Source organism: Aphelocoma coerulescens, unplaced genomic scaffold (assembly GCF_041296385.1).
Source record: "Aphelocoma coerulescens isolate FSJ_1873_10779 unplaced genomic scaffold, UR_Acoe_1.0 HiC_scaffold_182, whole genome shotgun sequence".
NCBI classification, from domain to species: domain Eukaryota; kingdom Metazoa; phylum Chordata; class Aves; order Passeriformes; family Corvidae; genus Aphelocoma; species Aphelocoma coerulescens.
In genome coordinates this window covers 229,473-241,424 of record NW_027183530.1, presented here as the reverse complement: position 1 = coordinate 241,424, position 11,952 = coordinate 229,473, and the positions used below count along the sequence as shown (strand labels likewise).

At 61.7% G+C, this 11,952-nt stretch overlaps 1 protein-coding gene across 1 annotated transcript; it reads left to right on the top strand.

Annotated features, from left to right (window-relative positions):
- Positions 1-55: 55 nt before the first annotated feature.
- On the top strand, positions 56-8,009 carry LOC138101008 (class II histocompatibility antigen, B-L beta chain-like). The gene is made up of 7 exons (XM_068998851.1): positions 56-118; positions 1,243-1,452; positions 4,331-4,562; positions 5,045-5,314; positions 6,725-7,006; positions 7,629-7,735; positions 7,837-8,009. Exons 2-7 carry the CDS (start codon positions 1,393-1,395, stop codon positions 7,843-7,845), a joined length of 960 nt encoding a protein of 319 aa, XP_068854952.1. The 5' UTR covers positions 56-118; positions 1,243-1,392; the 3' UTR covers positions 7,846-8,009.
- Positions 8,010-11,952: the final 3,943 nt, after the last annotated feature.

Here is an 11,952-nt window from a genome sequence, read left to right as displayed (position 1 = left end):
AGGAGCGGGAGGAAGAGGAGCGAGCGAGGAAGAGGAGGAGCAGGAAGAGGAAAAGCAGCGGGGGCAGCGCGGGGTCGGCGGGCGCTGTGTCCGCCGCGGCGCCGGGAGCATCCCGCAGGTGAGCGGGGAGGGGGAGCTGGCCCCAAATGCCTCGGGGGTTGCCCCAAGCCTTGGGGTCGCCGTCCTTTTCAGCCTCGGGCAGGAAGGGGCGGGTGAGCAGCAGCTCCTCGGGGTAGGGCAGGTCCGGGGCGGCTCTGGGGCTGCGGCCCCGCTCTCGGGGGGCTTCTGGCTCAGCAGCAGCGTCGTGAGGGCGCGGCCGGAGCCCTCGGAGGTGAGCTGGGCGGGCCCCCGGGTCGGGGGGTTGAGGGGAGGGGGCTCGGGGGAGGCTTGGGAGGTGATGGGGGGGTTTCTGTGGGGATTGAGGGGTTTTGGGAGGGGTGTTTAGGTGTAACTGGGTTCCTTTTGGTGGTGACTTAAAGGGGGTGTGGGGGTTTGTGGCGATTTTAGGGGTTGGAGGAGGGGTTCTGGCGGTTTTTTGGGGGGCTGTTTTTTTTGTTGTCTCCCAATGTGGCAGCGCCCATAGATTGGAAATTATCCCTTTCTGGCAGGTCTTTATTTGGGGGCGGGGATCACTATTTGTCAGCCCTGTTAGACTTGTTAGGGTCCAATTTTGGCATCGTGTTTGGGGTTATTATTTGGCATCCTCCTTGCCTTTAATAGCTCTCTTTCTGGCACCCCCCTCTGGAATCACAATTTGGCAGCCCCCATTGACTAATTTAGATCCCTTTCTGGCAGCCCCCCCAGACTCATTATTTGGCACCCCACTGATAGTAACGGGTCCTGTTTTGGGTTTGGGGTACCTGAAGGAGCAGCCCCAGTGTGCTGGGGTGTTTGGGGGGCTTTGGGGGGGGTTTGGGGTACGTGCAGGACCAGCCCCAGCGCGTTGTGGTGTCTCGGGGTGCAGACCACCTTTTTCCCCTCACGTTTCCCGCCCTTTTTCCCCTCACGTTTCCCGCCCTTTTCCCCTCACGTTTCCCACCCTTTTTCCCCTCATGTTTCCCGCCCTTTTTCCCCTCATGTTTCCCGCCCTTTTTCCCCTCACGTTTCCCGCCCTTTTTCCCCTCACGTTTCCCGCCCTTTTCCCCTCACATTTCCAACTCCAGTCCCTCCATTTTCCCCAATGTTTTTCCCCTCACATTCCCGCTCTTTCTCCACCATATTTCCCCTGTTTCTCTTCTCCAGTTTCCCGCCCTTTTCCCTTCCCGTTTTCGCCTCTTTCCCACCCCACTGGGCCATGGAGGACACGGCCCCAAGGCCCCGAGCGCTGCCCCACAGCCCCCCCGGCCCCGGCCCGGGCAGGAGGTGACGGAAGCTGTTCCCGCCGTGTTGCCGATGGAGTGGAAGCCGACGGTTCGTGCCGGCATGTTCACCCCCATGGCGAAGGTCTCGGTGGTGAGCAGCACCTGGGGCAGGTATGGGGCAGGTTTGGGGCAGTCTGGGTGCGGATCGGGGCTGGTTTTTGGGGCAGCTTTTGGGTCCGTTTAGAGCAGTTTTGGGTGAGGTTTGGGGCAGGTTTTTGGGGCAGGTTTAGGTGAGGTTTGGGGCAGGTTTTTGGGGCAGGTTTAGGTGAGGTTTGGGGCGGGTTTTTGGGGCAGGTTTGGGCTGGTTTTTAGAGCAATTTTAGGTGAGGTTTTGGGCAGGTTTTTAGGGCAGGTTTGGGGCAGGTTTAGAGCAGTTTTGGGTGAGGTTTGGAGCAGGTTTGGGGCAGGTTTAGAGCAGTTTTTGGTGAGGTTTGGAGCAGGTTTAGGGCAGGTTTAGAGCAGTTTTTGGTGAGGTTTGGAGCAGGTTTGGGGCAGGTTTAGAGCAGTTTTGGGTGAGGTTTGGGGCAGGTTTCAGAGACGTGCAACACAGGTTTTTGGGGCAGGTTTGGGGTGAAGTTTGGGGTTGGTTTCTCAGCAACTTTTGGGTAGGTACAGGGCAAGTTTAGGGCAAGTTAGAGCAGTTTTGGGACAGGTTTGGGGCTGTTTTTTGGTGCAGGTTTGGGGCAAGTTTAGAGCAGTTTTTGGTAAGGTTTGGGGCAGGGTTTTGGAGCAAGTTTGGAGCAGTTTTGGGGCAGGTTGAGGTTTGAGGCAGGTTTTTAGGTCAGGTTTAGGTGAGGTTTGGGGCAGGTTTTTAGGGCTGGTTTTTGGGGCAGGTTTGGGGCCAGTTTAGAGCAGTTTTGGGTGAGGTTTAGGGCAGTGTTTGGCACGTGTTTAGGTGAGTTTTTGGGGCAGGTTTAGGTGAGGTTTCAAGCAGTTTTTGGGACAGGTTCAGGTAATGTTTGGGGCACGTTTTTGTGGCAGGTTTAATTGAGGTTTGGGGCAGGTTTTTAGGGCAGGTTTGGGTGAGGTTTGGGGCAGGTTTGGGTGAGTTTTGGGGCAGGTTTAGTTGAAGGTTTGGGGCAGGTTTTTAGGTCAGGTTTAGGTGAGGTTTGGGGCAGGGTTTTAGGGCTGGTTTTTGTGGCAGGTTTGGGGCAGGTTTAGAGCAGTTATGGGTGAGGTTTTGGGCAGTGTTTGGCACGTGTTTAGGTGAGTTTTTGGGGCAGGTTAAGTTATGTTTGGGGCAGGTTTTTGGGGTAGGTTTAGGTGAGGTTTGGGGCAGGATTGGGTGAGTTTTGGGGCAGGTTTAGTTGAGGTTTTTAGGGCAGGTTTTTAGGGCAGGTTTAGGTGAGGTTTGGGGCAGGTTTGGGGCCAGTTTAGAGTGGTTTTAGGTGAGGTTTGGGACAGGTTTTTAGGGCAGGTTTGGGGCAGGTTTGGGTGAGGTTTTTGGGGCAGGTTTGGGTGATGTTTGGGGCAGGTTTTTGTGGCAGGTTTGGGTGAGGTTTGGGGCAGGTTTGGGGCAGGTTTTTAGGGCAGGTTTGGGTGAGGTTTGGGGCAGGTTTGGGGCAGGTTTTTGGGACAGGTTTAGGTGATGTTTGGGGCAGGTTTTTCGGGCAGGTTTTGGTGAGGTTTGGGGCAGGTTTTTGGGACAGGTTTGGGTGAGGTTTTGGGCAGGTTTTTAGGGCAGGTTTTTGGGACAGGTTTGGGTCTCAGCCCCGCGTGCTGAAGGCCCCGCCCGGGCCCAGCAGCTGGAACAGCCGGAGCCGCGTCCGGGCGCTGTTCCCGGAGAACAGGAAATGCTCCAGCGGCAGCGGGCGCCGCGGGGTGCTCAGCACCCGCACTCAGCGCCGCTTCGTGCGCCTGGAACGCAGCAAAACCCCGTGGGATTGGGAAAAAACGGGCTGGGAGCAGCGAAAGGGATCCCCCCGTGCCCCGTGTCCCCAGTGGCACCGTCACCCCCCAGCCCAGAGCCCCCCCAGGCACCTCAGGGCCCCGCGGGGAGCCCCAGCACCCCCCAGATGCCCACGGCCCCTCAGGGGTGCCCGGCGCCGCCAGAGCTGGGTGGGGGGAAGGTGTTGGAGAGATTTCTTTGCCTTCTCCTTGTGCTGCTGGGGTTGGGTTGGGAATAAATTCCCTCCCTGTGCTGCACCTGAGCCCCTGGAGATGTGGGGCCGGGCAGCTGCAGGAGGTGAAAGTGCTGGAAAAGGGGATTTTGGGCACTGCCAGCACTGAGAATGCCAGGAGGCAGGGGGGGTTGGGGAACAGCCAGAGCCCAAAAACTCTGTGTCCAGGGGGGTTTGGGCACTCCCCGCGCCTGGAAGTCCTGGGAACAGGGGGGTTGAGGAAAACCCAGAGCCCTAAATGGATGGAAAAAGAGGAGTTGGGGTTCTCCCAACTGCGAAAATTGCGGAAAAGTGGGGAAAACCCTGAAAAAAGAGGATGTTGGGACAACGCCCTTCACCCAAAAAATCCCCCAAAAGAGGTTTGGACCCTCTTTACCCTCCCGGCCCTCCCATTCGCAAGGGTCCCGGGCACCCCAAATCCCAACCCCGCGGCTCCAGGACCCCCCAAGGGCCACCTTGGAGCCCCCAAAGGCCGGGCAGGCTCAGGGCCAGCAGCAGCAGCAGCCAGGGGACGCTCCGCGCTCCGTCCATGGCGCCTCGGGATGCCGGGAGCCCGGGAAGGGTCGGTGCTGCTCCCAGTAAAGCGGCGGCGAACTGGGGGGGAGCGGGAGTGGGGGCGCAGCACCCCAAAAAGCGCTCAGCCAATGGGAGCGCGGCGTTGTTGTGTCGTCATCGGTTGCCGGGCAGAGCCTCGGGAAAAGGAGCCCCCTAAGAAATTGCAGCCAATCAGAGCGCGCGTGGGCGGTGACTCATCGGTTGCCGGGCAGAGCCTCTGGAAAACGGGCCCCGAACGGGCTCGGCCAATCAGAGCGCGTCCAAAACACCTCCAGCCAATCACTGTGTTCGCAGGACCACGCCCGACCAATCAGAGCGCGTCCCAAAACCACGCCCGACCAATCAGAGGTGGCGTCGGTGATGACCCCGCACTGGTCCGGGCTGGAGCTCCCAGTGCAGCGCGGCTGCTTTGGGGCTGGCGGCAGCTGCCCGGCGCTGGCCATGGGGCGAGTGGCGGCAGCTGGGGCCGTACTGGTGGCACTGGTGGTGCTGGGAGCCCCCCCGGCTGCGGGCGAGAAGCTCTCGAGTGAGCGGGGCTGGGGCGGGACGCGGTGGGAAAGGGGGAAAAGAGGGAACAAAAGGGGTTTGGGAGCCCTAAATGGAGGGGGAGGGGAGGGGAGCCCCGAAAGGAAGAGCGGGAGGGGCTGAGGATGGGGGGAAGGTGAGGAAGGGGTGGGAGAGGGGGGAAAGTGGGGAAAAGGGGAGGGGGGGAGCCCGAAACTGAGCGGGAGGGGGGAGGGGATCGGGGCATTGGCGGGCAAAGGGTGGGAAATAGGGAAAAGGGGGAATGGGAGGCGCAGAGCGCTGTGGGGAGCGGGCGGAGGTGGGAGGGGAGGGGCCGGGAAAGGGGAAATGGGGAGGAGGGCGGAAAGGAGGAAGCGGTGCCGCGGGCAGGAGGGTCCCAGGGCGGCCGTGGGGCACAGGGGGTGCGGGGCGGGGATCCGGGGGGGCCCCGGAGCTGGGGGGGTGCTGGGGGGGCACCCCCTGACCTGTGTCCCGCACACACAGGGGTGTTCCAGGAGATGTTTAAGTCCGAGTGTCAGTTCACTAACGGCACGGAGAAGGTGAGGTACATACGGAGGCACTTCTACAACCGGCTGCAGTACACGATGTACGACAGCGATGTGGGGCACTTCGTGGGGTTCACCCCCTTTGGGGAGAGGGTTGCCAGGGCCTGGAACAGCGACCCGGATTTCATGGAGCGCAGACGGACTGCAGTGGACTGGTACTGCCGGCACAACTACGGGGTTGATGCCCCGTTCAGCGTGGAGCGCCGAGGTGAGCGTGGGGCAGAGCGAGAGGCAGAGCGAGGGGCAGGGTGAGGGGCAGAGTGTGGGGCAGAGCGAGGGGCAGAGCGTGGGGCAGAGCGAGGAGCAGGGCGTGGGGCAGGGCGTGGGGCAGAGCGTGGGGCAGGGCGTGGGGCAGAGTGTGGGGCAGGGCGTGGGACAGAGCGTGGGGCAGGGCGAGGGGCAGAGCGAGGGGCAGAGCGTGGGGCAGGGCGTGGGGCAGAGCGTGGGGCAGGGCGTGGGGCAGAGTGTGGGGCAGGGCGTGGGGCAGAGCGTGGGGCAGAGCGAGGGGCAGGGCGTGGGGCAGAGCGAGGGGCAGGGCGTGGGGCAGAGCGAGTCCCCTCGGGCCCGGCCCCGGGAATGACCCTGGAGCCGCTCAAAACCTCCCCGGGAATCACCGCAGAGCCCGGAGCCCTCCCTGTGCCCATCCCCGGGGCCTCTTGTGCATCCCAGTTCATCCCTGTGCCATCCCAGTTCATCCCTGTGCCATCCCAGTTCATCCCAGTCCCTCCCAGTGCCATCCCAATCCCTCCCAGTGCCATCCCAATCCCTCCCAGTGCCATCCCAGTCCATCCCTGTGCCATCCCAGTTCATCCCAATCCCTCCCAGTGCCATCCCAGCCCCTCCCAGTAACATCCTAGTCCATCCCAGTCCATCCCACTGTCAACACAGTCCCTAAGAGTTCTATCCCAGTCCCTCCCAGTACCATCCCAGTCCCTCCAAATATCCCAGTCCCTCTCAGAAACATCCCAGTGCTTCCTAGTAACATCCCAGTGCCGTCCCAGTCCTTGCCGGGGCCGTCCCAGTCCCTCCCAGTTCCATCCCAGTCCCTCCCAGCGCCATCCCAGTCCCTCCCACTGACATCTCAATCCTCCCCACTGCCATCCCAGTCCATCCCAGTGCCACCTCAATCGTTCCCAGTGCCATCCCAATCCCTTGCAGCGACATCCTAGTCCCGCCCAGTTCCTCTGAGTCCCTGCCATTTCCATCCCAGTCCCCCCAAGTGTCAACACAGTCCCTCTCCCACAAACAGCCCAGTCCCTCCCAGTAACATCCCAGTGCCTCCCACTTGATCCCAGTGCCATCCCAGTCCCTCCCAGTGCCATCCCAATCTCTCCCACTTCCATCCCAGTCCTTCCCACTTCCATCCCAGTCCCTCCCAGTGTCAACACAGTCCCTCCCACAAACAGCCCAGTCCCTCCCAGTAACATCCCAGTGCGTCCCACTCCATCCCAGTACCATCCCAGTCCTTCCCAATTCCATCTGACGCCCTCCGGGTGCCATCCCAGTCCCTCCCAGTACAATCCCAGTCCCTCCCAGTCCCTCTCAATGCCACACCAGCCCTCCCCCGTCTCCCCCAGTGCCCCCCAGCTGATCCCAGTGCATCCCCGCTCTCTCCCAGTGCCCCCCAGCGTGTCCATCTCGCTGGTGCCCTCGAGCTCCCAGCCCAGCCCCGGCCGCCTGCTCTGCTCCGTGATGGATTTCTACCCTGCCGAGATCCAGGTGAGGTGGTTCCAGGGCCAGCAGGAGCTCTCGGGCCACGTGGTGGCCACCGACATCGTCCCCAACGGGGACTGGACCTACCAGCTGCTGGTGCTGCTGGAAATTCCCCCCCAGCGCGGGGTCAGCTACACCTGCCAGGTGGAGCACGTCAGCCTGGAGCAGCCGCTGAGCCTGCACTGGGGTACGGCCCGGCCCCACAGCGCCGGGGGGAGCGGGGCAGGCACTGGGGGGGCTGGGAGGGGCATTGGGCTGTGCTGGGAGTAACTGGGAGGGAGCGCGAGAGAGCCTGGTTTAAACTGGGAGAGGGGCTGGGGGGTCTGGAGGGGCTGGGAAGGGGTTTGAAGGATGCTGGGGAGGGTGGGATGGGGTTTTGGGGGTGGGATGGGGTTTTGGGGGTGCTGGTGGGCGCTGGGAGGGAGTTTGGGGGTGCTGGGAGGAAGTGGGAGGGATTGGAGCGAGCGTGGAGGGGCTGGAAGGAGATCGGGGCTGGGAAAGGGGGGCTTGGGATGAGGTTGGTTGTGCTGGGAAGAGACTGGGAGGGCTCTTGGGGAGTCGTGGTGGGGCCGGGAAGGGAGTGGGAGAGGGTCTGGGGGTCGTGGGGCGGTGGGGGGCAAGGGGGAGGGGGCTGTGGGATGCTGAGAGGGACGGGAGGGGCTTTGGTGGGTGCTGGGGAGGCTGGGAAGGGATTGGGAGGAGGTTTCAGGGGGTGCTGGGTGGGCTGGGGGCGAGTGGGAGGGTGCTGGGAGGGTGTCGGGGTGTCTGTGAGAGGATTTGGGGGGTGCTGAGCCCTGCGGACCCCCCAGAGATGCCGCCGGACGCCGGCCGCAGCAAGATGCTGACGGGCATCGGGGGCTTCGTCTTGGGCTTCGTCTTCCTGGCGCTGGGGCTCGGCTTCTACCTGCGCAAGAAGGTGAGGGGGGGTCCCGGGGGTCGCGTCCCCCCTGCCCCGGAGCTGTGGGAGCTCCCCCCGGGGCCCCCAGCCCGGTGTCACCCCCTTTGCTCTGCCCACAGAGCTCCTGAGCCGGCGGCGGCCGCAGCCCCTCCCCGTGGCCTCGGGCCCGGCCGGGACCCCCCGCTCCGTCCCCGCGCTGATTTTGGGGGGGTCGTGTGTCCCCCCCAGCCCCGCTGTCACTCTGCCCCCGCCCGGCGGCTCCCAGTGTTCCCAATAAAGCTTCCCAGTTCGCCCCGGTGCCGTTTATTGGGGGGCGGTGGGGAGGGAAATGGGGGTGGGGGCAGAAGCCGGGGATGGATCGGGAATGGGGACCCCCGTGTGTTCCCCCCGTGTCACCCCGCTCTGGGGGGCCCTTGGGAGGCAGCTGAAGCCCACCAGGGCACCCAGCGAAGCCCAAAAGGCGGCGGGACCCCCCTGAGCCGCCAGGGGAATTTGGGGAGGGGGCGCGTGGGGGGCGCCCAGAGCCCAGCGCTGCCCCAGCCCGGCCTGGCCCGGCTCCATCCCGGCTCCTCCCGCGGGGTGCGGCGGCGTCGGGAAAAGGGGGGGCCAAGGGCGGGCGCTGGGCCCGGGGGGAGCAGGAGAAGGGATGCAGGAGGAGGAGGAGGAGGGGTGAGGAAGGAGCGGGAGAAGGGCGGAGAGAAGAGGAGAAGCAGACGGGATTAGGAAGGAGGAGGAGCGGGAGGAGGCGGGATGGAGGCGGAGGCGGGGGAGGAGGAGCGGGAGGAAGAGGAGCGAGCGAGGAAGAGGAGGAGCAGGAAGAGGAAAAGCAGCGGGGGCAGCGCGGGGTCGGCGGGCGCTGTGTCCGCCGCGGCGCCGGGAGCATCCCGCAGGTGAGCGGGGAGGGGGAGCTGGCCCCAAATGCCTCGGGGGTTGCCCCAAGCCTTGGGGTCGCCGTCCTTTTCAGCCTCGGGCAGGAAGGGGCGGGTGAGCAGCAGCTCCTCGGGGTAGGGCAGGTCCGGGGCGGCTCTGGGGGTGCGGCCCCGCTCTCGGGGGGCTTCTGGCTCAGCAGCAGCGTCGTGAGGGCGCGGCCGGAGCCCTCGGAGGTGAGCTGGGCGGGCCCCCGGGTCGGGGGGTTGAGGGGAGGGGGCTCGGGGGAGGCTTGGGAGGTGATGGGGGGGTTTCTGTGGGGATTGAGGGGTTTTGGGAGGGGTGTTTAGGTGTAACTGGGTTCCTTTTGGTGGTGACTTAAAGGGGGTGTGGGGGTTTGTGGCGATTTTAGGGGTTGGAGGAGGGGTTCTGGGGGTGTGTGGGGGGGCGATGTTTTTTGTTGTCTCCCAGTGTGGCAGCGCCCATAGATTGGAATTGATCCCTTTGTGGCAGGTCTTTTTTTGGGTGGGTCACTATTTGTCAGCCCTCTGATTTAACATGCAGCCTGGATGGGCAATCAGGTTTTGGAGGAACTTGGGAATTAAAAAATGATGGATCATCTTTGGAAGGAGGGTCAGGTCTCTCAGGAGGTATTTAAAAGGGCTGCTAGAGCATGTAGGAAAAGAATTTGGGAGGCCAAAGCTCAGCTTGAACTTAAGATGGCGACTTCTGTAAAGGATAATAAGAAATGTTTTGAGAAATATATTAATGCTAAAAGGAATGGTAAGAGCAAGCTTTGTTCTTTTTTGGATGAGGGAGGGAACTTTGTATCTGCAGATGAAGAGAAGGCAGAAGTGCTTAATGCCCTCTTTGCCTCGTGTTATCCAGGAGGAGGCAGGCAGAGAACTGCTGGGATGCTTGGATCTCCATAAATCTATGGGACCGGATGAGATCCATGCCAGGGTGATGAGGGAGCTGGCAGATGAGCTTGCAAAGCCACTCTGCATCATTTCCCACCAGTCCTGGCTCACTGGGGAGGTTCCAGCTGACTGGAAGCTGGCCAGTGTGGTGCCCATGTACAGAAAGGGTGGGAAGGAGGAACCTGGTACCTATAGGCCGGTCAGCCTGGCCTCAGTAGCCGGTAAGGTCATGGATCAGCTTGTACTGAGTGTCATCACACAGAATTTCCAGGACGGCCAGGGTGTCAGAGCCAGCCCGCGTGGGTTTAGGAGGGGTAGGTCGTGTTTGACCAACCTGATCTCCTTTTATGACCAGGTGAGCTGCCTGGTAGACGCAGGAAGGGCTGTGGATGTTGTCTATTTGGGCTTCAGCCAGGCCTTTGGCACTGTCTCCCACAGCATACTCCTGGAAAAGCCGACAGCACGTGGCTTGGCCAGGAGCACTCTGCTGGGTCAAGAACCGGCTGGATGGGCGGGCCCAGAGAGTGCTGGTGAACGGAGCTGCATCCAGCTGGTGACCAGTGACCAGTGGTGTCCCTCAGGGGTCTGTGCTGGGGCCAGTTCTGTTCAGTATTTTTATTGACGACACGGATGAGGGAACGGAGTCCTTCATTAGTAAGTTTGCAGAGGACACTAAGCTGGGAGCACGTGTCAATCTGTTGGGAGGAAGGAGGGCTCTGCAGAGAGACTTGGAACGGTTGGCTAGATGGGCAGAGTCCAACAAGACGAAGTTGAATAAGCCCAAGTGCCGGGTACTGCATTTTGGCCACAAGAATCCCCTGCAGCGTTACAGGCTGGGGACGGTGTGGCTGGACAGCGCCCAGGCGGAAAGGGACCTGGGGGTGCTGGTCGATAGCCGGCTGAACATGAGCCAGCAGTGTGCCTTGGTGGCCAAGAAGGCCAATGGCATCCTGGCCTGTATCAGGAGCAGTGTGGCCAGCAGAAGCAGGGAGGGCATTCTTCCCCTGTACTGGGCGCTGGTGAGGCCGCACATCGAGTGCTGTGTCCAGTTCTGGGCCCCTCAGTTCAGGAAGGACATTGAGGTGCTTGGAGGCGTTCAGAGAGCGGCAACGAGGCTGGTGAAGGGCTTGGAACACAAGCCCTGTGAGGAACGCCTGAGGGAGCTGGGGCTGTTTAGCCTGGAGAAAAGGAGAGTCAGAGGTGACCTTATCGCTCTCTCCAACTCCCTGAAAGGAGGCTGTAGTCAGGTGGGGCTTGAGCTTTTTCACCAGGCAGCAGCTGACAGAACGAGAGGGCACAGTCTCAAGCTGCGTCTAGGGAAATATAGGTTGGATATTAGGAAAAGGTTTTTTACAGAAAGGGTGATAAAAGTGCTGGAATGGACTGCCTGGGGAGGTGGTGGAATCAGCATCCCTGGATGTGTTTAAAAAAAGGCTGGATATGGCACTTGGTGCCATGATCTAGTTGAGGTGCTAGGGCACGGGTTGGACTCGATGATCTTGAAGGTTTCTTCCAACGCAGACATTCTGTGAATTCTGTGAATTCTGTGAATTCTGTGAATTCTGTGAATTCTGTGAATTCTGTGAATTCTGTGATTTGATTGGGTCCTTTTCTGGCATCCCGACTGGGGTCACTCGGTGGCAGCCCCCGTTGACTGGAAGAGATCCCTTTTTGCCAGCCCTCTTGCATTCACTATTTGGCAGCTCTACTGACTTGAATAGATCCCTTTCTGGTAGCCCCCCCAGACTCATTATTTGGCACCCCACTGATTGTAACGGGTCCTGTTTTGGGTTTGGGGTACCTGAAGGAGCAGCCCCAGTGTGCTGGGGTGTTTGGGGGGCTTTGGGGGGGTTTGGGGTACGTGCAGGACCAGCCCCAGCGCGTTGTGGTGTCTCGGGTGCAGACCACCTTTTTCCCCTCACGTTTCCCACCTTTTTCCCCTCACGTTTCCCGCCCTTTTTCCCCTCACGTTTCCCGCCCTTTTTCCCCTCACGTTTCCCACCTTTTCCCCTCACGTTTCCCGCCCTTTTTCCCCTCACGTTCCCGCCTTTTCTCCCCCCCACGTTTCCCACCCTTTTTTCCCTCAGAAGCTCACCCCAAATCCCTCGGGGGGTCCCCAAGCAGCGTTTTCCTTTGGGGGGTGTTTGGAGCTCGCAGCTTCCAGAATGGAGCCCCAAATCTCTTTGTGGGTCCCTGGCAGGGTTTCATTTTGGCACGGGGGCGATGTTTGGATCCTTCGGGACCCCAAAGCTGAGCCGCAAATGGCCCTTTGGGGGATATTTTGGGGGCTCGGTGCCGGTGCCGGGGTGGGAGGGGGACATCGGTCTTGGGGTGCCCCGGGAGAGCGGTGGAGGGGAACGCCGGGAGCCCCGGGATGGGGTGAGGGGAGAGGGGCGATCCCGGAGCTGGGGGAGCCCCGGCAGCCCGGAGAGGGGGAGAGCCTGGATA

Bases quoted from the DNA above. Each gene is read 5' to 3' on its own strand.
- LOC138101008 (XM_068998851.1), top strand. From the start codon at position 1,393: ATGGAGTGGAAGCCGACGGTTCGTGCCGGCATGTTCACCCCCATGGCG. The intron at 1,453-4,330 runs GTGAGCAGCACC...CTGTGTTCGCAG, and splicing joins CCATGGCGAAGGTCTCGGTG to GACCACGCCCGACCAATCAG. The intron at 5,315-6,724 runs GTGAGCGTGGGG...GCTCTCTCCCAG, and splicing joins GTTCAGCGTGGAGCGCCGAG to TGCCCCCCAGCGTGTCCATC.